This window comes from Panulirus ornatus, chromosome 53 (genome assembly GCF_036320965.1).
Source record: "Panulirus ornatus isolate Po-2019 chromosome 53, ASM3632096v1, whole genome shotgun sequence".
Classification (NCBI taxonomy): domain Eukaryota; kingdom Metazoa; phylum Arthropoda; class Malacostraca; order Decapoda; family Palinuridae; genus Panulirus; species Panulirus ornatus.
The window spans coordinates 5,726,623-5,753,577 of record NC_092276.1 but is presented as its reverse complement, the minus strand read 5'-3'; the positions used below and the strand labels follow the sequence as shown (position 1 = coordinate 5,753,577).

At 44.9% G+C, this 26,955-nt stretch overlaps 1 protein-coding gene across 1 annotated transcript in view; it reads right to left on the bottom strand.

Moving 5' to 3' along the window:
• Positions 1-26,955, bottom strand: part of LOC139765197 (chromosome-associated kinesin KIF4-like) — a 102,900-nt gene that overhangs the window by 51,116 nt on the left and 24,829 nt on the right. Inside the window, exons 7-12 of the mRNA XM_071692485.1 lie at positions 22,952-23,092; positions 20,630-20,771; positions 19,904-19,998; positions 19,311-19,452; positions 11,659-11,777; positions 11,380-11,484 (exon numbers count right to left, since the gene is read on the bottom strand). Of these exons, the coding sequence (XP_071548586.1) occupies positions 11,380-11,484; positions 11,659-11,777; positions 19,311-19,452; positions 19,904-19,998; positions 20,630-20,771; positions 22,952-23,092 (744 nt within the window). The remainder of the gene's footprint in view (positions 1-11,379; positions 11,485-11,658; positions 11,778-19,310; positions 19,453-19,903; positions 19,999-20,629; positions 20,772-22,951; positions 23,093-26,955) is intronic.

The following is a 26,955-nucleotide window of genomic DNA, read 5'->3' as shown; positions in this document are numbered from 1 at the left end:
CTCACCAACCTCTGCAGTTTCTCACATGAATCAGCCACTAGAGCTGTATCATCGGCGAACAACAACTGACTCACTTCCCAGGCCCTCTCATTGACAACAGACTGCATACTTGCTCCTCTCTCCAAAACTCTTGCATTTACCTCCCTAACCTAAAGGGGGCAGGAGCAGGGGGCTGGAAATCCCCCTCCTTGTATTTTAATTTCTAAAAAGGGAAAAACAAGGAGTCAAGCAGGGAGTGCTCATTCTCCTTGAAGGCTAAAGTTGGGGTGTTTGAATGTGTGTGGATGTAACCAAGATGAGAAGAAAGGAGAGACAAGTAGTATGTTTGTAGAAAGAAACCTGGTAAAGGGGAAGAGTGGTTTGGGAAAATCTTTGGAGCAAAGTCAGGGGTTGGTGAGAAGACAAGTGCTAAGGAAAGAGTAGCAATACCCCTGAAACAGGAGTGGTGGGAGTATGTGACAGAGTGCAAAAAAAGTAAATTCTAGATTGATGTGGGTAAAACTGAAAGCAGATGGAGAGGGATGGGCGATTATTGATGCCTATGCACCTAGTCATGAAAAGAAAGATCATGAGAGGCAAGTGCTTCAGGAGCAGTTGAGTGAGTGTATTAGCAGCTTTGATGCACAAGACCAGATCATAGTGATGGGTGATTTAAATGCAAAGGTGAGTAATGTGGCAGTTGAGGATATAACTGGTGTACATGGGGTGTTTAGTGTTGTAAATGGAAATGGTGAAGAGCTTGTCAACTTGTGTGTTGAAAAAAAGACTGGTGATTGGGAATAGCTGGTTTAAAAAGAGAGATATACATAAGTATACATATGTGAGTAGGAGGGATGGTCAAAGGGCATTATTGGACTGCATGTTAATTGACAGGCGTGTAAATGAGAGACTTTTGGATATTAATGGGCTGAGAGGGGCAGCTTGAGGAATGTCTGATCACTATCTGGTGGAGGCAAAGGTGAAGATTTGTAGAGGTTTTCAGTGGTGAGGGTAAGTGAGCTTGGAAACAAGACTTGTGCGAGGAGGTATTAAGAGATTCAGTAAAGAATGTCAAAAGGTGAGAGCAAATGAAGTGAGGAGAGTGGGATGCATTTAGGGAAGCAGTGATGGCTTGTGCAAAAGATGCATGTGGTGTGAGAAAGGTGGGGGTGGACAGACTAGAAAAGGTAGAGTGGTGGGATGAAGAAGTAAGATTGTTTGTGAATAAAAAAAGAGAGGCACTTGGACGATATCTGCAGAGAAGTAGTTCAAATGACTGGGAGATGTATAAAAGAAAACGGCAAGAGGTCAAGAGAAAGGTGCAAGAGTTGAAAAAGAGGGCAGATGAGAGTTGGGGTGAGAGTATCATCAAATTTTGGGGAGAATAAAAAGATGTTTTGGAAGGAGGTAAATAACTTGCATAAGACAAAGAGAACAAATGGGAACATTGGTGAAGGGAACAAGTGGGGAAGTGATAACAGATTGTAATTAAGTGAGGAGGAGACATATATATCCCTGGGGATAGGGGAGAAAGAATACTTACCAGGTATTCCCTGCGTGTCGAAGAAAGCAACTAAAAGGGAAGGGAGCGGGGGGCTGGAAATCCTCCCCTCTCGTTTTAAGTTTTCCTAAAGAAGGAACAGAGGAGGGGGCCAAGTGAGGATATTCCCTAAAAGGTTCGGTCCTCTGTTCTTAACACTACCTCGCTAATGCAAGAAATGGCTAAAAGTATGAAAAAAATATGTATGTATATGTATAAATTATTTTATGTCATTATACTTTGTCGCTGTCTCCCGTGTTAGCGAGGTAGTGCAAGAAAAAAGACAAAAGAATGGCCCAACCCACCCACATACACATGAATATACATAAACACCCACATATGCACATATACATACCTATACATTTCAACGTATACATACACAGACATATACATATATACACATGTACATATTCATATATGCTGCCTTCATCCATTCCTGTCACACATGAAATGACATCCCCCCCTACGTGCATGCGAGGTAGCACTAGGAAAATACAACAAAGGCCACATTCGTTCACAGTCTCTAGCTGTCGTGTGTACTTCACCGAAACCACAGCTCCCTTTCCACATCTAGGCCCAAAAAAACTTTCCATAGTGTACCCTAAATGCTTCACATGCCCTGATTCAATCCACTGACAGCACGTTGACCCCGGTATACCACATCATTCCAATTCACTCTATTCCTTGCACGCCTTTCACCTTCCTGTATGTTCAGGCCCTGATCGCTCAAAATCTTTTTCACTCCATCCTTCCACCTCCAACTTGGTCTCCCACTCCTCCTTGTTCCCTCCACCTCTGACACATATATCCTCTCTGTCAATCTTCCCTCACTTACTCTCTCCATGTGACCAAACCATTTCAATACACCCTCTTCTGCTCTCTCAACCACACTCTTTATTACCACACATCTCTCTTACCCTTTCATTACTTACTTGATCAAACCACCTCACACCACATATTGTCCTCAAACATCTCATTTCCAACACATCCATCCTTCTCCACACAACCCTATCTATAGCCCATGCCTCACAACCATATAACATTGTTGGAACCATTATTCCTTCAAACATACTTCAACGCTCCCAGAACCTTTGCCCCCTCCCCCACCCTGTGCCTCACTTCTGCTTCCATGGTTCCATTCGTGGCTAAATCCACTCCTAGATATCTAAGACACTTCACTTCTTCCAGTTTTTCTCCATTCAAACTTACCTCCCAGTTCACTTGTCCCTCAACCCTACTGAACCTAACAACCTTGCATTTACTGAGTTTCTTCTTTCACACACTTTACCAATATCAGTCACCAACTTCTGCAATTTCTCACCCAAATCAGCCACCAGCGCTGTATCATCAGTGAACAACTGACTCATTTCCCAGGCCCTCTCATCCACAAAAGGCTGCATACTTGCCCCTCATTCCAAAACTCTTGAATTCACCTCCCTAACAACCTTCAAAATACTCACTCCATCGCCTTCTCACATCACCACTACTTCTTATCACCTCCCCATTAGCCCCCTTCACTGAAGTTCCCATTTGCTCCCTTGTCTTACGCAGTTTATTTACCTCCTTCCAAAACATATATATATATATATATATATATATATATATATATTTTTTTTTTCTTTTTTTTTTTTCAAACTATTCGCCATTTCCCGCGTTAGCGAGGTAGCGTTAAGAACAGAGAACTGGGCCACTGAGGGAATATCCTCACCTGGCCCCCTTCTCTGTTCCTTCTTTTGGAAAATTAAAAAAAATTGAGAGGGGAGGATTTCCAGCCCCCGCTCCCTCCCCTTTTAGTCGCCTTCTACGACACGCAGGGAATACGTGGGAAGTATTCTTTCTCCCCTATCCCCAGGGATATATATATATATATATATATATATATATATATATATATATATATATATATATATATATATATATAGGATGGGAGCGGGTGGCTGGAAATCCTCCCCTCTCGTTTTTTTTTTTTTTTTTTATTTTTCCAAAGGGAGGAATAGAGAAGGGGGCCTGGTGAGGATATTCCCTCAAAGGCCCAGTCCTTTGTTCTTAACGCTACCTCGCTAATGCGGGAAATGGCGAATAGTATGAAAGAAAGAAAAGAATATATATATATATATATATATATATATATATATATATATATATTTTTTCTTTTCTTTCAAACTATTCGCCATTTTCCGCATTAGCGAGGTAGCGTTAAGAGCAGAGGACTGGGCCTTTGAGGGAATACCCTCGCCTGGCCCAATTCTCTGTTCCTACTTTTGGAAAATTAAAAAAAACGAGAGGGGAGGATTTCCAGCCCCCCGCTCCCTCCCCTTTTAGTCGCCTTCTACGACACGCAGGGAATACGTGGGAAGTATTCTTTCTCCCCTATCCCCAGGGATAATATATATATATATATATATATATATATATATATATATATATATATATATATATATATATACATATATATATATATATATATATATATATATATATATATATATATATATATATATATACATATATATATATATATATATCACACACCCTTGCCGCAAACCTACATTCATTGAGAACCAATCACTTTCCTCTCTTCCTACACGTACACATGCCTTACATCCTCGATAAAAACTTTTCACTGCTTCTAACAACTTGCCTCCCACACCATATATTCTTAATACCTTCCACAGAGCATCTCTATCAACTCTATCATATGCCTTCTCCAGATCCATAAATGCTACATACAAATCCATTTGCTTTTCTAAGTATTTCTCACATACATTCTTCAAAGCAAACACCTGATCCACACATCCTCTACCACTTCTGAAACCACACTGTTTAATTTGTTTATGGATGGGGTTGTTAGGGAGGTGAATGCAAGAGTTTTGGAAAGAGGGGCAAGTATGAAGTCTGTTGGGGATGAGAGAGCTTGGGAAGTGAGTCAGTTGTTGTTCGCTGATGATACAGCGCTGGTGGCTGATTCATGTGAGAAACTGCAGAAGCTGGCGACTGAGTTTGGTAAAGTGTGTGAAAGAAGAAAGTTAAGAGTAAATGTGAATAAGAGTAAGGTTATTAGGTACAGTAGGGTTGAGGGTCAAGTCAATTGGGAGGTGAGTTTGAATGGAGAAAAACTGGAGGAAGTGAAGTGTTTTAGATATCTGGGAGTGGATCTGGCAGCGTATGGAACCATGGAAGCGGAAGTGGATCATAGGGTGGGGGAGGGGGCGAAAATTCTGGGAGCCTTGAAGAATGTGTGGAAGTCGAGAACATTATCTCGGAAAGCAAAAATGGGTATGTTTGAAGGAATAGTGGTTCCAACAATGTTGTATGGTTGCGAGACGTGGGCTATGGATAGAGTTGTGCGCAGGAGGATGGATGTGCTGGAAATGAGATGTTTGAGGACAATACGTGGTGTGAGGTGGTTTGATCGAGTAAGTAACGTAAGGGTAAGAGAGATGTGTGGAAATAAAAAGAGCATGGTTGAGAGAGCAGAAGAGGGTGTTTTGAAATGGTTCGGGCACATGGAGAGAATGAGTGAGGAAAGATTGACCAAGAGGATATATGTGTCGGAGGTGGAGGGAATGAGGAGAAGAGGGAGACCAAATTGGAGGTGGAAAGATGGAGTGAAAAAGATTTTGTGTGATCGGGGCCTGAACATGCAGGAGGGTGAAAGGAGGGCAAGGAATAGAGTGAATTGGAGCGATGTGGTATACCGGGGTTGACGTGCTGTCAGTGGATTGAATCAAGGCATGTGAGGCGTCTGGGGTAAACCATGGAAAGCTGTGTAGGTATGTATATTTGCATGTGTGGATGTATGTATATACATGTGTATGGGGGTGGGTTGGGCCATTTCTTTCGTCTGTTTCTTTGCGCTACCTCGCAAACGCGGGAGACAGCAACAAAAAAACAAACAAAAAAAAAAAAAAAAAATATATATATATATATATATATATATATATATATATATATATATATATATATATATGTTATCCCTGGGGATGGGGGAGAAAGAATACTTCCCACGTATTCCTGCGTGTTGTAGAAGGCGACTAAAAGGGGAGGGAGCGTGGGGATTGAAATCCTCCCCTCTTGTTTTCAATTTTCCAAAAGAAGGAACAGAGAAGGGGGCTAAGTGAGGATATTCCCTCAAAGGCTCAGTCCTCTGTTCTTGACACTACCTCGCTAATGTGGGAGGTGGCGAATAGTATGAAAAATATATATATGTGTGTGTGTGTGCATGCGCATGTGGGGAGTTGTGGTTTCAGTGCACTACACATGAAAGCTGGAGACTGTGAATGAAGGTAGCCCTTTTTGCCCGTTCTCCTGGTGCTACCTCGCTGACACAGGGGGTGACACCAAGAATGGGTGAAGGGAAGCAAGTATGAATATGTATATGTGTATATATGTATATGTTTTGGGGGGAGGGGAAGGTATGCAGTCTGTTGTGGATGAGAGAGCTTGGGAAGTGAGTCGGTTGTTGTTCGCTGATGATACAGTGCTGGTGGCTGATTCATGTGAGAAACTGCAGAAGCTGGTGACTGAGTTTGGTAAAGTGTGTGAAAGAAGAAAGTTAAGAGTAAATGTGAATAAGAGTAAGGTTATTAGGTACAGTAGGGTTGAGGGTCAAGTCAATTGGGAGGTAAGTTTGAATGGAGAAAAACTGGAGGAAGTAAAGTGTTTTAGATATCTGGGAGTGGTTCTGGCAGCGGATGGAACCATGGAAGCGGAAGTGAATCATAGGGTGGGGGAGGGGGCGAAAATCCTGGGAGCCTTGAAGAATGTGTGGAAGTCGAGAACATTATCTCAGAAAGCAAAAATGGCTATGTTTGAAGGAATAGTGGTTCCAACAATGTTGTATGGTTGCGAGGCGTGGGCTATGGATAGAGTTGTGCGCAGGAGGGTGGATGTGCTGGAAATGAGATGTTTGAGGACATTATGTGGTGTGAGGTGGTTTGATCGAGAAAGTAATGTAAGGGTATGAGAGATGTGTGGAAATAAAAAGAGCGTGGTTGAGAGAGCAGAAGAGGGTGTTTTGAAATGGTTTGGGCAAGTGGAGAGAATGAGTGAGGAAAGATTGACCAAGAGGATATATGTGTCGGAGGTTGAGGGAACGAGGAGAAGTGGGAGACCAAATTGGAGGTGGAAAGATGGAGTGAAAAAGATTTTGAGTGATCGGGGTCTGAACATGCAGGAGGGTGAAAGGAGGGCAAGGAATAAAGTGAATTGGATCGATGTGGTATACCAAGGTCGACGTGCTGTCAATGGATTGAATCAGGGCATGTGAAGCGTCTGGGGTAAACCATGGAAAGTTCTGTGGGGCCTAGATGTGGAAAGGGAGCTGTGGTTTCTGGCATTATTACATGACAGCTAGAGACTGAGTGTGAACGAATGGGGCCTTTGTTGTCTTATCCTAGCGCTAACTCGCACACATGAAGGGGGAGGGGGGTGTTATTCCATGTATGGTGAGGTGGCAATGGGAATAAATAAAGGCAGATAGTATGAATTATGTACATGTGTATATATGTATATGTCTGTGTGTGTATATATATGTGTACATTGAGATGTATAGGTATGTATATTTGCGTGTGTGGACGTGTATGTATAAACCTGTGTATGGGGGTGGGTTGGGCCATTTCTTTCCTCTGTTTCCTTGCACTACCTCGCAAACGCAGGAGTCAGCGACAAAGCAAAATCAATAAATAATGTATATGTACGTATCCATATGTATATATGTATATGTTGTGTGTGTATCTATGTATGTATCTATGTATAAGTGTAGATATATATATGTATATATGCGTACATGTAAATACATGTGTGCATATGAGTGGATGGGTCTTTCTTTGTCCGTTTCCTGGCGCTACCTCGCTGTCATGGGAAAAGGCGATAAAGTGTAATGAATAAATAACAAAGGTGTCAATTTTGAACACAAGTTCTTGACAAATGTAAAATAATATGTAATCATCCCTAAAATGGAGTGTACGTCAGCTGCCAAAGCAGGAGTTTGAGCACAAAAAATAGCCTTTAGTTTCCTGGGAGAAAGTTCAATTACTTCACCAGAGATATGGTAACCTAGCTATTCCACTGACTTAGCATGCAACACTGATTTACAATTGCTAATCCGGACATTATGATCCTGCAGAAGAGTGAGTGCCCTCACTACTTTTTCATTTTCAGCTTTATTCTTACCACAAACAATTATGTCATCTAGGTATACTGTGAAACCCTCTATCTGAGCAAATGACTGTGATATAAACTTCTGAAAAATTCCTGGTGATGATGAGAGCCTGAAACGTAATCTTTTGTACCTGAATAGCCCCTTAGGAGTGTTAATCACCAAAAAACCTTGGCTCTTGTCATCAACTGATATTTGTAAATATGCATTTTGGAGATCAATTTTAGAAAATATTTTACCTTTACCAATCACTGATAATAACTCTTCAACCATTGGTAGTGGATACCTATCACATTGAATGTTAAGTTCCTTAAAATCACCACAAATTCAGATTTCATGTTAGCCTTTGAAACTGGTACAATGAGAGCAGCCCATCCACTAAAGGAAACTGGTTCAAATACATCACCCTTCACAAACCTATCCAAAGCATCTTCAACTACCTTTTTTTTTTTTTTTTTTTGCTTTGTCGCTGTCTCCCGCGTTTGCGAGGTAGCGCAAGGAAACAGACGAAAGAAAATGGCCCAACCCACCCCCATACACATGTATATACATACGTCCACACACACAAATATACATACCTACACAGCTTTCCATGGTTTACCCCAGACGCTTCACATGCCTTGATTCAATCCACTGACAGCACGTCAACCCCGGTATACCACATCGCTCCAATTCACTCTATTCCTTGCCCTCCTTTCACCCTCCTGCATGTTCAGGCCCCGATCACACAAAATCTTTTTCACTCCATCTTTACACCTCCAATTTGGTCTCCCTCTTCTCCTCGTTCCCTCCACCTCCGACACATATATCCTCTTGGTCAATCTTTCCTCACTCATTCTCTCCATGTGCCCAAACCATTTCAAAACACCCTCTTCTGCTCTCTCAACCACGCTCTTTTTATTTCCACACATCTCTCTTACCCTTACGTTACTTACTCGATCAAACCACCTCACACCACACATTGTCCTCAAACATCTCATTTCCAGCACATCCATCCTCCTGCGCACAACTCTATCCATAGCCCACGTCTCGCAACCATACAACATTGTTGGAACCACTATTCCTTCAAACATACCCATTTTTGCTTTCCGAGATAATGTTCTCGACTTCCACACATTCTTCAAGGCTCCCAGAATTTTCGCCCCCTCCCCCACCCTATGATCCACTTCCGCTTCCATGGTTCCATCCGCTGCCAGATCCACTCCCAGATATCTAAAACACTTCACTTCCTCCAGTTTTTCTCCATTCAAACTCACCTCCCAATTGACTTGACCCTCAACCCTACTGTACCTAATAACCTTGCTCTTATTCACATTTACTCTTAACTTTCTTCTTTCACACACTTTACCAAACTCAGTCACCAGCTTCTGCAGTTTCTCACATGAATCAGCCACCAGCGCTGTATCATCAGCGAACAACAACTGACTCACTTCCCAAGCTCTCTCATCCCCAACAGACTTCATACTTGCCCCTCTTTCCAAAACTCTTGCATTCACCTCCCTAACAACCCCATCCATAAACAAATTAAACAACCATGGAGACATCACACACCCCTGCCGCAAACCTACATTCACTGAGAACCAATCACTTTCCTCTCTTCCTACACGTACACATGCCTTACATCCTCGATAAAAACTTTTCACTGCTTCTAACAACTTGCCTCCCACACCATATATTCTTAATACCTTCCACAGAGCATCTCTATCAACTCTATCATATGCCTTCTCCAGATCCATAAATGCTACATACAAATCCATTTGCTTTTCTAAGTATTTCTCACATACATTCTTCAAAGCAAACACCTGATCCACACATCCTCTACCACTTCTGAAACCACACTGCTCTTCCCCAATCTGATGCTCTGTACATGCCTTCACCCTCTCAATCAATACCCTCCCATATAATTTACCAGGAATACTCAACAAACTTATACCTCTGTAATTTGAGCACTCACTCTTATCCCCTTTGCCTTTGTACAATGCTTCAACTTCCTGTTTGTAATAAAATGGGACTGTACAAGTCTTCCTGACTTCTGGGGAAACATCTATATTGGCTAAAATCCTTGAGATAGGCTTGCCAGAATCAACACAGTAATACTCTAACAACGCTTCTGTCTACAATCTGATGCACTTTAGAGCTTTCATCCAGTCCAGCCATGTAAATTCCAACTTTACCCATGAGGTCCTTGCCACATAAATTGGTATTCTTGAGAATTAACAACATAGAAGGACTGAACAGTCTAGCAACCAATATAAATGATTGATCCAGTTGTTTTACCCATCACATGAATATCAAAATTATCATAAACATAAATAACCTTTTACCGGATGATTCAACTTAAGCTGCAATAACTTTACCCAGTGACTGGATAGAGTAGTAACAGCTGCACCAGTGTCAACCTCAAATAGTTATTGTTTACATTTTCTTAAATTAACTTCTGTCTTCAATGCACTTATTTGGTCTTTCACTGATAATAGCTTACCATCTTCATTGTTAGTTTTGTCATCTGGATCCTTTGGAACCTAATCAAACCTTGATTTATACTTATTTTTGCTCTAACTCAAGTTTTCTTTTCTTGCATCAGTACAAACTCTTTCCAAATGCCCTTTTTTCTTACTCAGATTACAAGTAAGGTCTTTGAAGCTACACTTACAGCGACAATGAGGAAAATCACAGTCTACAATTATTTCTCATTGGACCAACACTCACTTCATTCATCAGTTGTGGTTCACTTTTATCACCAACAAAAGCCTTCTATAAGTTTAGGATCCTTTAAGAAATCTAAGAAGTCATCTTAAGCAAATCTCTGTTTTCTGCCACAAAATTTGGAAATCAAATTTCGTGTTCCATAGCCATAAACAATTGGTCCCTAACTTTGGAGTCAAACTGGTCCCCAAAATTACAGTGTCTTGCCAAGCCCTTGAGATCAGCAATCAAAACATTTAAAGTATCATCTAACCTTTTCTTCCTCTGTTGAAAAGCAATCAAAATACGATGATAGGATGGCTTTACATCATAATGCTTCTTCAATTCTGATACTAAATCATCATAAGACTTTGTGAGGTAAATTATAAGCAAAGATGTTACCCATTACACTATGTCTGTCTACCCGTTGTCATCACCAGCACATTTCTTTTTTAAGTTTCATGAATTCCTGCTTTAAGTAGATACTGGTCTCAAAAAAACTTTTTATTAAATGTTTCTTCTTATTTTTAAGGCAATTTGTCCTAATTTACGTTGAAATGTGTGAAAAGTTACAAATGAAATAGCGAGCATTCGAAAATAAGCTTAGGTTGTTGACTTGGGCAGCCATTGTTATTTAAACTAGACTTACCAACCCATTACTTCATAATCACTTTACTCGTTATTATTAACAATTGACAAAATATTTCTGAAAAAATGTGACTCAGTAAATAAGCTTCGATTCACATTATCTGGAAATTATTCAAAATAATACGATATTATTCGGACATAATTCATTCAGCCAATCATCACCAACCTGACGAGTGCATCTTCGCCTTGATGAAAACAAAGTATAGTCAGTAACACAGATATCAACTAATCATAACACAAATATTAACTTCTCAACTACACAAATTTATCGTCAAAAGATGAGAAAAAACCAAGATTACAGAACATACATATTATATAGAGGCTAGAATAACCGAGTCAAGTGCCTCAGGTTCGAGTATGTACAAACCATGACAATGATGGGCTTGGTGCGTATACGTTTAGCTCTGGAGGCATATCGGAGTGTGTTGAGCGTCTCACTGATATTGGACTTGGCGGGAGACACGCAGGCAATCTGAAGGATGACGGATCATTGATCTTACAACCAAACATACAATATGTGAGAGAAACAGAACTTTAGTAACATTACAGGACTTTAATGATTATCAAAGACTTTATCAGTAGATTATACTACTTATCGTTTACAATTTACCTGTACTGTTTTCTATTACCTTCGACAACTACTGACCATGAGAGTGACTCCGTTGCCAGCCAGGCTGTCGGCCAGCAGCTTGGTCAACTTGGAGTCCCGGTAGGGTATGTGTCCTTCCCTCTTACGGGCATCCGACAGGGCCGCGATGCACGTGCCTAGGGCGATACCGAGAGCTTTGATGTCTTGTTCGCTGCCATACCCCAGCCACCCGCACCAGCAGACCCCACACCCCTGCCACACACGCCTACAATCTCCACACACCAGCCACACCCACCCACAGTCACCACGAACCTGCCACACACACCTACAATCTCCACACCCCTGCCACACACCCACAGTCTCCACACACCTGCCACACACACCTACAATCTCCATACCCCTGCCACACACACCTACAATCTCCACACCCCTGTCACACTCACCCACAGTCCCCACACCCCTGCCACACACACCTACAATCTCCACACCCCTGCCACACACCCACAGTCTCCACACACCTGCCACACACACCTACAATCTCCATACCCCTGCCACACACACCTACAATCTCCACACCCCTGTCACACTCACCCACAGTCCCCACACCCCTGCCACACACACGTACAATCTCCACACACCTGCCACACATACCCACAGTCTCCACGCCCCTGCCACACACACCCACAGTCTCCACACCCCTGCCACACACACCCACAGTCTCCACACACCTGCCACACACACCTACAATCTCCACACACCTGCTACACACACACCTACAATCTCCACACCCCTGCCACACACACCAACAGTTTCCACATCCCTGCCACACACACCTACAATCTTTACACCCCTGCCACACTCACCCACAGTCCCCACACCCCTGCCACACACACCTACAGTCTCCACACACCTGCCACACATACCCACAGTCTCCACACCCCTGCCACACACACCAACAATCTCCACACACCTGCCACACACACACCTACAATCTCCACACCCCTGCCACACACACCAACAGTCTCCACACCCCTGCCACACACACCCACAGTCTCCACACACCTGCCACACACACCTACAATCTCCACACCCATGCCACACACACCCATACTCTCCACACACACCTACAATCTCCACATACCTGCCACACACACCCACAGTCTCCACACACCTGCCATGCACACCTATAATCTCCACACCCCAGCCACACACACACCCACAGTCTCCACACCCCTGCCACACACACCTACAATCTCCACACCCCTGCCACACACAGCCACAGTCTCCACACACCTGCCACACACAGCCACAGTCTCCACACACCTGCCGCACTCACTCACAGTCTCCACACACCTGCCACACACCTACAATCTTCACACCCCTGCCACACACACCTACAATCTCCACACCCCTCCCACACACACCCACAGTCTCCACACACCTGCCACACACAGCCACAGTCTCCACACACCTGCCGCACTCACTCACAGTCTCCACACACCTGCCACACACCTACAATCTTCACACCCCTGCCACACACACATACAATCTCCACACACCTGCCACACACACCTACAATCTCCACACACCTGCCACACATACCCAAAGTCTCCACACACACCTACAGTCGCCACATCCCTGCCACACACACCTACAATCTCCACACCCCTGCCACACACACCCACAGTCTCCACACCCCTGCCACACACTCGCAGTCTCCACACACCTGCCACACACACCCATAGTCTCCACACACCTGCCACACACACCTATAGTCTCCACAAACCTGCCACACATACCTACAGTCTCCACACCCCTGCCATACACACCTACAATCTCCACATCCCTGCTACACACACCCAGTCTCCACACACCTGCCACACACATCCACAATCTCCACACACCTTCAGTCTCCACACCCCTGCCACACACCCACAGTCTCCACACACCTGCCACACACACCCACCATCTCCACATACCTGCCACACATACACCTACAATCTCCACACCCCTGCCACACACGCCTACAACCTCCACACCCCTACCACACACACACACAGTCTCCACACCCCTGCCACACACACCCACAATCTCTACACACCCATAGTCTCCACACACCTGCCACACACACTCACAGTCTCCTCACACCTGCCACACACACCTACAAACTCCACACCCCTTACGGCTATACCAGATTCCGCCAGCTTATGGCTATACCAGATTCCGCCAGCTTGTGGCTATACCAGATTTCGCCAGCTTGTGGTTATATCAGATTCCGCCAGCTTGTGGCTATACCAGATTTCGCCAGCTTGTGGTTATATCAGATTCCGCCAGCTTGTGGCTATACCAGATTTCGCCAGCTTGTGGTTATACCCGATTTCGCCAGCTTATGGCTATACCAGATTTCGCCAGCTTGTGGTTATACCAGATTTCGCCAGCTTGTGGCTATACCAGATTTCGCCAGCTTGTGGTTATATCAGATTCCGCCTGCTTGTGGCTATACCCGATTTCGCCAGCTTGTGGCTATACCCGATTTCGCCAGCTTGTGGTTATACCAGATTCCGCCTGCTTGTGGCTATACCAGATTTCGCCAGCTTGTGGTTATACCAGATTTCGCCAGTTTGTGGCTATACCCGATTTCGCCAGCTTGTGGCTATACCCGATTCCGCCTGCTTGTGGCTATACCCGATTTCGCCAGCTTGTGGCTGTAGTATCCTGCCTCTCCCTGATCTGTAACACAGTCTTCTGCCACTCCTTATTACCGTTTCTTTCCCTCAGTGTCGCTTTCTTCAGCACTTCCCAATAAAAGAAGTATTGTGGAGAAGCTGTAGGCTAATTACAAGGAAGGTGAGTTACAAGTGATGTTTGAATAATACAAACTGATCCTCAATTAAGGACACTGTTTCTTTCATCTTCTTCAAGATACACATTATTAAGTATTTCATAATCGAAATACATGTTGAACGGGTGCGTGACCCAGAATTCCTATGCAAACCATGAACAAGTAGGATTAGTTTCTACTTACTACGTGCTGAATCATTCGACCATTTTATTACAAAAAGTAAAAGTATTAGTATCAAGTAACAAGGGCTGAACATACGACACTTAGAGAAGGTGTGGGAAGGGGTAGGTAGTGAGGATGGTAAGGTGGCGGTGTGTGTAGTGTTGTGGTGGCGGTAACTTGGCAACCAATATTTCACCGACATCAACCATTACAACACCACCACCAACACTGACATCTTCTCTTCTCAAGACTCTCCGGTAGAGAACGTTGCTGAGCCTGGCTTTAAATTCGTTCATGCCTTCATATTCTTACTTGAACTAATAGTTCCGTTAAACTTATACAGACACACCTTTCCTCAAAACGAAGTATAGATAATTATGTGTGATGTAATGTGGTGGTATAGATAGTGTCCCGCAGCCGTGAGGAGTGAAGAGTGAGGCTTGTGCACCATGATGACGATCACGTCCTACCTCACCTCACCTCACGTCTGTCTGTGGCCACCATGCCCGCTGGCCCCTCTATTATAGGCACAATGCGGCACCACTGGTGCGATCGATCGATTCGGGTGTTGGAATGCTGCATAAATAATACAGCTAGTTATGGCACCAAGCTGACCTTGATGAAAAGGTTAAACAATTAGCTGAAAATATATTTACTTCATGGGAATACCAAGAACGTCATCAAAACCAAGAAAAATTCTTAAGTAAAAATTCTAAAATTGTAAACACTCGCGACGCAAAGTACTTTGTACCAGTACGCTGAAATTACAATATATATATATATATATATATATATATATATATATATATATATATATATATATATATATATATATATATATATATATATATATATATATATACGAATAAAGTGCAAATGAACGCGCACCTTCATAGAACACACAAACCTCCAACAGCCAGGATCGAACCCGGAACCCCTGTGCAAGAGGTAGTGTAGCTACCTGTCTCCTCCTTCATGTGTTTACACACTGCGAATAAAAATTCATCTTCAGCGAGTCCAATCTCGTCGAAGAATTTCTCACTCCAAAGGAGACCATGACTCCCTGCTTCTGATTGTAGCGGAACCTGGAAACTGTAGGAGCCTCGTTCAAGGGATTCCAGGCCCGTGGATGTGTGATTCATTGTACAAAGGCTCCGGCGTGAGCAGAGGGTGCTGTGTACACAGGCTCCGGCGTGGGCAGAGGGTGCTGTGTACACAGGTTCCGGCGTGGGCAGAGGGTGCTGTGTACACAGGCTCCGGCGTGAGCAGAGGGTGCTGTGTACACAGGCTCCGGCGTGGGCAGAGGGTGCTGTGTACACAGGTTCCGGCGTGGGCAGTGGGTGCTGTGTACACAGGTTCCGGCGTGGGCAGAGGGTGCTGTGTACACATGTTCCGGCGTGGGCAGAGGGTGCTGTGTACACAGGCTCCGGCGTGGGCAGAGGGTGCTGTGTACACAGGTTCCGGCGTGGGCAGAGGGTGCTGTGTACACAGGCTCCGGCGTGGGCAGAGGGTGCTGTGTACACAGGTTCCGGCGTGGGCAGAGGGTGCTGTGTACACAGGTTCCGGCGTGGACAGAGGGTGCTGTGTACACAGGCTCCGGCGTGGGCAGAGGGTGCTGTGTACACAGGTTCCGGCGTGGGCAGAGGGTGCTGTGTACACAGGTTCCTGCGTGGGCAGAGGGTGCTGTGTACACAGGTTCCGGCGTGGGCAGAGGGTGCTGTGTACACAGGTTCCGGCGTGGGCAGAGGGTGCTGTGTACACAAGTTCCGGCGTGGGCAGAGGGTGCTGTGTACACAGGTTCCGGCGTGGGCAGAGGGTGCTGTGTACACAGGCTCCGGCGTGGGCAGAGGGTACTGTGTACACAGGTTCCGGCGTGGGCAGAGGGTGCTGTGTACACAGGTTCCGGCGTGGGCAGAGGGTGCTGTGTACACAGGTTCCGGCGTGGGCAGAGGGTGCTGTGTACACATGTTCCGGCGTGGGCAGAGGGTGCTGTGTACACAGGTTCCGGCGTGGGCAGAGGGTGCTGTGTACACAGGTTCCGGCGTGGGCAGAGGGTACTGTGTACACAAGTTCCGGCGTGGGCAGAGGGTGCTGTGTACACAGGCTCCGGCGTGGGCAGAGGGTGCTGTGTACACTCAACCCTTGCTAACGCTGTATGGGGTAAAACACCACAGCTGGCAGGGTCAGCTTGCCCATGGCTTAGATAGTGACGCCAATTTCCTCATGGGTGCGTGGTGTAGTGATTAGCTTCGCTGACCATGATTTACGCACGGGTCTCAGTTTCGAATTCTGGGCGTTGCAGTCATGCCACCCACAGTTCGCCCCAGCTGTTTATCGTTCCTTCGTGGCTGGTCGATAAATGGGTACTTGGCTCAGGCTGGGGAGTGTATGTGCGTATAACAGGTAAGAATATGGACATCCGTCTATGTCTGGATCCAACTCTGAAAGGGTCCTGGTGTTACCCAGGAGCTATTTACCTGACAGTTCCACAACCAATCCTCCGCTACACTCCGGCAGGCCGGGCCGGGATGGTCTGCTTAAAAGCAAGTTGTTCCACGAGACCAGTCTGTTCCGCCGTTAACTATGGATCATAGTGTTTTTGTTCTGTTTTGTTTTGTTCAACGGCAGTGTAACTTGAAGTAGGTGGAGTCCGGTAAACCCAGAGTATAGACATGATACAAACTAAGTGACGAGGTAACACGCGTGTAAAACTCTCCCAGTAATATAGTAACCTCACTATCAGCCTCCGACGTGCTTGTGGCCTCACGGCAAGTTAAAGGTTATCTAAGATGGGCGTGTCGTATGGTCAATGGACTAATAGAAATAATGGTCGTCGAGGAGCTTCTAACTCCAAAGGAATCCATCATTTCCTACTACTGATTGTAGCGCAGCCTTGAGCCTGTAAGAGCCCCGTGAAATGGGTCCTGAGGCTACATACATGAACTAAATGTACGCCAAATTTATGTTGAGGGTGATTACTGGTAACCAAGGGAGATGAGGGTGCTTGTGTCTCGCTGATACTAATGAGGGTAAGTATACACCTCTGCACCATGCCCAGACCCCAGGCAAGGTCTGCAGGAAGAGGACGGGAAATGGGAAGATAAGAAATGATATGGATGTCAAGAGCAACTGATAAATAGCTCTCATGAAGTAGGGAGAATAACAGAAAAAAATGAGGATAATAACTATGAGGAAGATTATGAATATTAAGATAGGAATATTGACACCAGGAAGGTTATGAATACTAAGACAGGAATATTGACACATGGAAGGTTATGAATACTAAGACAGGAATATTGACACAAGGAAGGTTATGAATACTAAGACAGGAATATTGACATAAGGAAAGTTACGGATAATAAAACAGAGGAATATTGACACAAGGAAGGTTATGAATACTAAGACAGGAATATTAACACAAGGAAGGTTACGGAAAATAAAAGAGGAATATTGACACACACACAAGTTTGGAAAGGTTGTGTGGAGGAGTTTGGGGTAGAACATTTGTCGTCATCATAAGTATCCATTTCTATCCTTCCTTTCTATAATCAAACCATAAGTTGATATTGATAATGAAAATCCATCCATCACAACTAATTAACCATGAAGAAGCTGATGCTCCAACAATAGAGCCACACAAAGGAAACAACAGAGGGGGCGAGGGTGTAGGTGGTGTCAGCCAGTGTTACGTTACCAACACGACCGTTTAATGCCACAGTCTACTAGTGCTGGAGACGAGGTACAGTGTACCACATACACTGGTAATACATACAAGCGGGTCTACTGGTCTTACATAACAAGTGACCTTAGTTGTGGCATGTCTGGTACCGGTCGTCTGCACCACCTTCCTACAATGCAATCATTGCAGGATGCTGCAGCCTTTTATAATTTTTTTCTGTTAGAAATAAAATGTTAGTTGTCTCAAGTTTTCTCACTCCAGCTGGTACAAAAGATCACAAGCCATTATGTGGTGTTTACAACATGTGAGGAAGGCGGTCGATCAGTTTACCATGTCAACAAGACATTACTTATGTTCTTCGACACCTTCCATCATGTCTTCCAGCACACCATTACCTGACAACCGCTTACCGGGAATGTAAGAAGATATATAACTAACACTTTCACACTTGCCTGAACAATTTGTATTTCATAAACGTTTACAAAGGTTACCAGGCATAAACGTTTACAAAGGTTACCAGGCATAAACGTTTACAAAGGTTATCAGGCATAAACGTTTACAAAGGTTACCAGGCATGAACGTTTACAAAGGTTACCAGGCATAAACGTTCAGAGAGGTTACCAGGCATAAACGTTCAGAGAGGTTACCAGGCATAAACGTTCAGAGAGGTTACCAGGCATAAAGTAACTCTGCTTGGAGTTATCGGACAATTCTAGCACTCACACTTTACTGCACAACACTTCCTCTCGTGATTACTCTCATCCACAACGCATGAAGATGGTTAGGTTTGCTGGGAGATAAGATGTTAGTTCTCTGCCACTAAAGGAGGGAAAGCCAGAAGGCCAGAACATCTACAGCCAGGGGTAAGTGATTTAACTTTCTAAAAGTACAAACAATTTCTCAACTACTATATATAAAGCTTATGAGTATAGGGCATAAAAGCAGTGTATATGGCCTACAAAGAGGATACATGGCTGGTGTGTAAGACGGGCGCTAGGCGCCTAGCAGGAAAAGAGCGCCACTCACCGAGCACCATGAGTGATTTGTTAATGTTGTTGGCCTCCTCGAGGGTCTTGCCCTCCGAGTTGGTCTTCTTGGTCATCTCCGAGCCTGCCAGGTCCACGAAGTTGATCTTGCCGTTCCTCGTTACGTAGACCCCGTCATCCGCCTGCACACACAACGCCAGCCACAAATAACAATACTAATAATATTAATCATCCGCAAATGCTCTTACTAAGAGTCATCATTAACATTCACTTACAGGAAATTTAGAACAAAACGGACAGAACCTGTAAGAGATGATATTTTTGGCTCATACTCCTGTTCTTGCACTGAAGTGTCTGGACTGTGGTCAGAGGCAGCACTTGACTTTTCTGTCGTATCATTTTTACATTCTCACAACACGTTGTTTTGGATCTCATCTACCTTTTCTTCTTTGTCTACTTCTCGACTCCCTACAACCCTATAAATTCAGATTGGGAATGGCTGCCAGGTGGGGTAGACGTCACCTCGTTAAATCTAACGACAACAAAAGCCCATGTACAAATGCAAATGAATACAAATAAAAACTAACCCTAATACTGCATAAGTGTAAGTGGCGGTTGTAGGGTGGGACTGACCTTCTGCTCGGAGGTGATATTGACGGTGAGGATGGTGTGGCTGCGGGACGAGTACTCGTTCATGTTGTGCGACGCCACCGCCCTGTTCCTCAGACCTGCCGGGATACATCACCTCAGGTCTCTCACACCATCACCGTCTCTTCATCAAACTTATTCCCACCTCTCTGGCTGGCTGTTACACCCAACCGTCCGTCACTACTACCCGTCTGTCTTATTGTTCCACGGATGTAGCACCTCGATCTATCTGGCATTCCTTCCTAGCATCATCCTCCTTCCACTTCCGTTCCCCCGCATCCTCTTAACGAATCTATGTTCACAGGCATCGTTCCTACTGCTCCCGTCAGGCTATCATTCTCTTCTGGTTCCAGAGTTCCTCGCGTCCTGCTGCTTCCTTCTGTTTCTCCCACCCTCCCTCTCCCATAATCCATCCTCTAGTTTTTTCTCCCTCCCTGTTCATTCGACCTCTAACCCTACGTCTTATATACTCCTCTCATATCGTTCTAATGCTTTCTTTCTCATATTTCTCCTTTTCCATTCCCTTATTTCCCCTCTCTTCCTATGCCTCCTTCCTCCAAGCTTCCTTTCTCCTATATACTATTTTTATTTCCATGTCCTTCTCCATTTCCTACGTTCCTCTCCTATTATTTCGTCTCCTCAAGTTTCTTCGTCTACTCCTGTTTCTCTCCTTATCTTCCTGCCTCGTAGTCTCCTTCCTCGTTCTCTTACCTTCTTCGAGGACAGCCAAGAGGTCGTCCAGCTCGGCACACTCGATCTCAAACAAGTTCTCGACGAAGAAACCGCGTTTCTTCTTGCTCCAGCGTACCTGCAGCGGCTTGTTGTTGGTGCCGAGGTTGAGGAGGTCCATCACCTGTTGGAGAGAAAACGCTTAACTTCTGATGATATTTTTCTTCTGAGGGAACGATGCAACTTTTCACAAGAACATGTATACTGTGTGAATCATCTTACCACAGTGTAAATACAAACTTTCTTGAGATCGGTTAAAAACTTTACTGAAATTGAAACCACAACTGACCGTGACTCCATAAAGATCGAAACACACCAACAGACCCATTGGTTCCATTGCCCCGCTCCAGAGGACCAAGGAATCATGAGGACTTTGGATATTCATTATGACATGTAATTGGCAGTCATGCAATTAATACAACTTTTCATATTGCAAAAGATTAAATTCGTCATCAGTGACATGCATCTAAAACTTGTGTACGTAGTGTTGCATGGCCATAGTTAATCTCTCGTACTGAATGATTGTCAAGACGACACTCCTCTTGGCTATTGGATACACTCACAATCATGGTACGGGGCGCGTGCTGACACCCAACCACTAATGGCATACCAGAGTCATGCGTGGGAGCCAAACACACGTCTCACGCATGGATAAGCTGACTGACTAATTACAGGCAAGTTAAGGATACATGTAGGGTGGTTGTACCGCTAACCATACATACATTATATTCAACAAACTAAGTTTAACGACTCCCTCAGTGTCTACACGTATAATGTACTGTCCGTACATGTATTTCTACATCATTGATACAATGGAAACTGTATCAATGGTCTGCCTTTTTCCACGAGTGCTCCTCATCCAGCAGGGGAAGCAACAGACTCCGGGACCTGTGCATGGCGGCGGCCGCTGTACATATCAGCTGCAGGAGGCAATTCCTGGATCGATGTGCTCGCCTCTTAATTCTGTTTTGTACTGGAAGGTTGACACGCACTCCAGTCCCGGAGGGGATCGACCTCGGGCACCACCACTGGCTAGCCCACGGCCACAAACACCTGCTACAACCCACCGAGGGGAAACCTCACCCAACCTTCCATCGACGACCATCATCTGGTGGAGGTGGCACAGCAGCAGGGGTTCACAACCTGCTTCATTTCTGTACATTTAATATTTTCGTTCATAAACAGCCGCGTCCCAATATGTCCGTAGGTACCTATATTAACATGAATGGGAACTGACTGATATCAAAATGATTACCTACTTAACATACGTAAATTTTTGAGAGGGACACTAGGGTAGTTGTTGCACGATTCAAATGTGTATCTGTACTACCTGAGATACAGGTACCACAGTTTGGGAACCTAACCTGCAAAGCAATGAAACATTACATCTTGGGACTCACACTAGTGAGGGGTATCACCTCCTGAGACTCATACTAGTGAGGAACATTATTTGCTGGGATTCATATTACTGAGAAGCTTTACATTCTTTACTTCACAATACTGAGACACTTCACTTGTTGTCATACTATCCAGAAACCTCACCAGCTGCTGCCGTCAAGTGAAAAACCTCATAAGTTGCCGGGTCACTTATGAAAAACCTCACCAGCTGCTGCCATCACACTAGAGAAAAATCCTGATGAGGAGACGTGCTGGTGAGGAGACTCATCAGCTAGGAGTCACATTAGTGACAGCCTCACAACTTGGGTCATGGTATCGAGACATGTCATCTGAGAGTCATACTTATGATACATTTGAGCAGCTGAAAGTCATACTGATGAGACACGAACAGTAGGGAGTCACGTATGAGACACGTCATTACTTGAGGACAACACACTAGTGTGAAGCTTCACCTGTAGGATGCCACACTAGTGAGAAGCTTCACCTGTAGGATGCCACACTAGTGTGAAGCTTCACCTGTAGGATGCCACACTAGTGAGAAGCTTCACCTGTAGGATGCCACACTAGTGAGAAGCTTCACCTGTAGGATGCCACACTAGTGAGAAGCTTCACCTGTAGGATGCCACACTAGTGTGAAGCTTCACCTGTAGGATGCCACACTAGTGAGAAGCTTCACCTGTAGGATGCCACACTAGTGAGAAGCTTCACCTGTAGGATGCCACACTAGTGAGAAGCTTCACCTGTAGGATGCCACACTAGTGTGAAGCTTCACCTGTAGGATGCCACACTAGTGAGAAGCTTCACCTGTAGGATGCCACACTAGTGAGAAGCTTCACCTGTAGGATGCCACACTAGTGTGAAGCTTCACAATAGTAACCAATGCTACAAACATGTTTAACTGTTTACCTTCTCGTTGTAAATTTCAAGGTAGGAGGCAGTGAGGGTAAACTCCTGGTCGTCTCGGTTCTGTAGCTGGTTGAACAAGTATACGAACGACCTGAAGATCAGCCCGTGGTTCTCTGAAAACAGGTTGGGCCCACTGTCGAACTGGCAGGGAGAACGTGAAGCTTAGTTAGGATGTGTTGAGGGTGGAGACCATCAATGAAATGTTAGTTATGTTGAGGGAGGGAACATGAGACTGATGGGATGGTGAGGGAGTGAACGTGTGTGACTGGTGGTGACGGTGAAAGAGGGAACATGAGACTGATGGTGATGATAAGGGAAGGAACATGAGACTGATAGTAATGGTAAGGGAGGGAACATGAGACACTGATGAAAATCTATGAAAAACAATTATGATTAAAATCTATAAAAAGTAAGGCATTGAACAAACCAGGAAGCAAGCATCAGTATAGATAAGGAACACATTCATGTCCTTAACAAAACATGCAACATTCCAGGGTGGGTAAGACAAGCAGAAGAGAAGCATAACATTTGAAAACAGATAAACGTTACTCCTAACGAGACTATCAGGAGGATTTACAATGATGAATAAAATTTGGAGTCGACTATCCCTGGCGAGGGATGTCCCTCCCCGCTGAGTTTCATGACGACCCACATCCAGCCTTGTAGGGCCAGCTGGGCGGTGGAGCCTCGAACCGTTGATTGATTGTTTACAATGATTGCTTTACTGAACAAACGAAGCCATTACAAACGAGGGAGGCAGGGAGGGGGGGAGGTTATAGGTGGCCAGTACGTAGGAGTCTAAGTCTAGATGTGGATGTCCACAGGTGTCAGTGTGGCCGTGGCAGGTATGCTGGTTATCGGGCCCGCGCTACTTGCCTGCCGTCCTTAAGCTCCTCCAGCAACAGTTTGCAGGCAGCTGAGGAAAGATCATTTTCATTTCCCTGATATTTACTGATCGCTTCAGGTTTGGTGGTGATCTAAACTTGCAGTATTACAGAATTCCCTTAAGATAGTCCTTGTACCTCTTCCTGGAGCAGCCTCGGGGTTCATTCGTCAGTAAGTCACGTGCAGCCTCCCACCAGCTCCTCCGCCACCTAACCCACACAACAGTTTTCCACAGTTGCAGATAAGTAATAATAATGTAATGATGAGGCGATGTCACAGAATATCGTCCAGAGCAAAGATTACACAAAGACATTGTTGGCAGCAGTTAGACCACCTGAGATGCGGTAAGCAAATCTTTTATGCAGTACGCAGGCATATTAGCTGGCACACAGGCATACACCTGGCGTACACTCACATGCATTAGCATACGCGGTACGTAAACGTGCAAGCATACTCTCACAAGTTCAGTCATACACATGCCAGGCATACGTTCACAGATTATTCACGTAAACACGTACATAAGACAAGGCAACAAGTAATCACGCAGGCAGACACGCACACAAGGGCAGGCAACAGTGTACAAATGCTTGGGCCGACATGTACACACACACACACACACACACACACACACACACACACACACACCATAACGTACAGGTATTTGTTCACATCAACAGCCACGGACCCAGGTAGGTGCCTCACACCAACAGCCACGGACCCAGGTAGGTGCCTCTCATCAACAAGCACGGACCCAGGTAGGTGCCTCACATCAACAAGCACGGACCCAGGTAGGTGCCTCACATCAACAAGCACGGACCCAGGTAGGTGCCTCACATCAAAAGCCACGGACCCAGGTAGGTGCCTCACATCAACAGCCACGGACCCAGGCAGGTGCCTCACATCATAAGCCACGGACCCAGGTAGGTGCCTCACATCACATCAACGCTTTTCCCAATATTCATTATTCATGTCAATGAAACATCATATCATTCACTCGTATGTTATCGTGTTGATCACGACCTTTGAGCGCTACTGAGCTGGCTATGGTGGCCTGGCCTGAGATCTGAATATCATGGGACGGGTCAAGAGCCAGGTCATCATACCTAAGGGTCACATCGTCGTGCTCAAGAGGCTACGACATGAACCTTGCAGCAGGAGGCACGTCACGGGTCCTGCACTATCCCGCCACATCACTAACACAAACTGACGCCAGACACACCCAGGAATCCTAAACATTTCTAACAAAATAAACAATACTAAACATTTTTGAAGGTATAATGAATAAAATGATTTACATCAGAGAATTACACGAAAAAAAGTGATCTGTGAAGTCTGAGGAGCAAAGCATTGACATGTAAAGATATGGCGGACATTTTTATCAGATCGAAAAAAAAAAAATCTAATTTTCCTCAGTTGGTGTTGGGGAGGCTGGCCAGCAGCAGGTGGGCGTAGGTGGTGTGTTATAGAGCTAGGCTGTGGAAACAGGTGTGGTGGCGCCATCACAGCCCCCTTCCTACATCACACACCTGCCAGACATACAAGTGACTCACACTAAAGGCCAACCACAAAGTTATTCTCTCTCTCTCTCTCTCTCTCTCTCTCTCTCTCTCTCTCTCTCTCTCTCTCTCTCTCTCTCTCTCTCTCTCTCCTGCAAGATCCTGGGCAAACAACAGGAGTCCACTATCAACAAGTGATGATGTACATGTGAGTTACTGATTCATGACGGACGGTGGAATAAGGGCGTACCACCGGTACACACCTGGCCCCACCACCACCGCTGGTGACGGCTAGGACGCTCCAGGGAGGCAGTCGATGGTGGTGGTGGTGTGGTGGTGATGATCTGGGAATATGAGGGTGTACTGTGTTGGTTGTGGTGATAGCTAGTAAGATTAAACTATCGTATTGCTCTATGATGGTAGTGATGCTCTCTCTTGGGATGGCTATATTAACGTATGAGAAGGACAGACAACCACTGTGGTATGATGGTAAGTCATTGTAGTGTTGCTGACGTGTGTACCGTGTCCTGTGCTCTGTGAGTGTAGGTGATGCATTTGTGGTAATATGATGGTAACAGGTAAGGGGGTAGAGCTGTTGGTGTACTGGTCGCTGTGGTAGAAAGTGATGGTGGTTGTGGTGGTTGGTGGTTCTTTTGCTGGGCGGGTGGTAGTGCTCGTGGTGTTAGCGGCTGGGTATATGGTAGTTGGTGGTGGTGTGACACCCCCGTTACAACCACCTGTGCACACTTTTATTGTGAAGCTGTTAACTCTGTGAACCGACCTTCGTCAAGACGTCTTACGTATTTTCTCTTTAAATCAATTCACAAATCAAAAAAGAAAGTCTTAAGAGCAGGTAGCAGTTCAGTGAAATAGACGGTACGACCCTTGAACACTAGGGAACGACCCTGAAGCACGACTGCACTACTAACGAGCACAGGGCACGGTGGGGTCGTGTACATGGTTCACACCGCCACTCACACACGTACACGATGATGCTAGACATTGTCGTGTGGTCAACAACACTAGTGAGTTTAATAATAACTGGCTTTGTGACGTGTTACCCTCCTGTAAAGAGATTATTTCGCACTGACATAATTAGATTTTGTAATGACATCTTGGAGGCTGAAACTACATTTTATGAAAAATGTTCCTCAAAGTGACTTGTTCTTCATGTTCCTTTGCTGCCGAGAACCACTTTCCTACAATATTTACATCTGATCTATGCACAAGAGGCGAGCTTATTGATACGACTATCCTACAAAAGAAAGATGATAAAGATCAATCTACTCTGTAAGATAAGACTAACTAAGATACAGTATCAAGGCAAAGTACATCTAGTGTTTTCAATATTTTCCGGAGCAGAGCTGCAGCAGCAGACGTGGGCCAGCGAGGCGGGTGGACAGCCACATCCTCAACACGTCCCGGTATAACATGTGATTTTTAGTTTCGCTGACAATCAACATATTTGTTGTTAACTAATAACCTGTATTTCAATGTATGATGACTTTAGGAAAACAAAAAAATATGCCTGCATAATCCTGCATGCATGCATGCATGTTTGCCTGGCGCAACTTTTATTGAAAACTACTTTTTGATTAATAAGGTATGATATAAGTGTCTTGC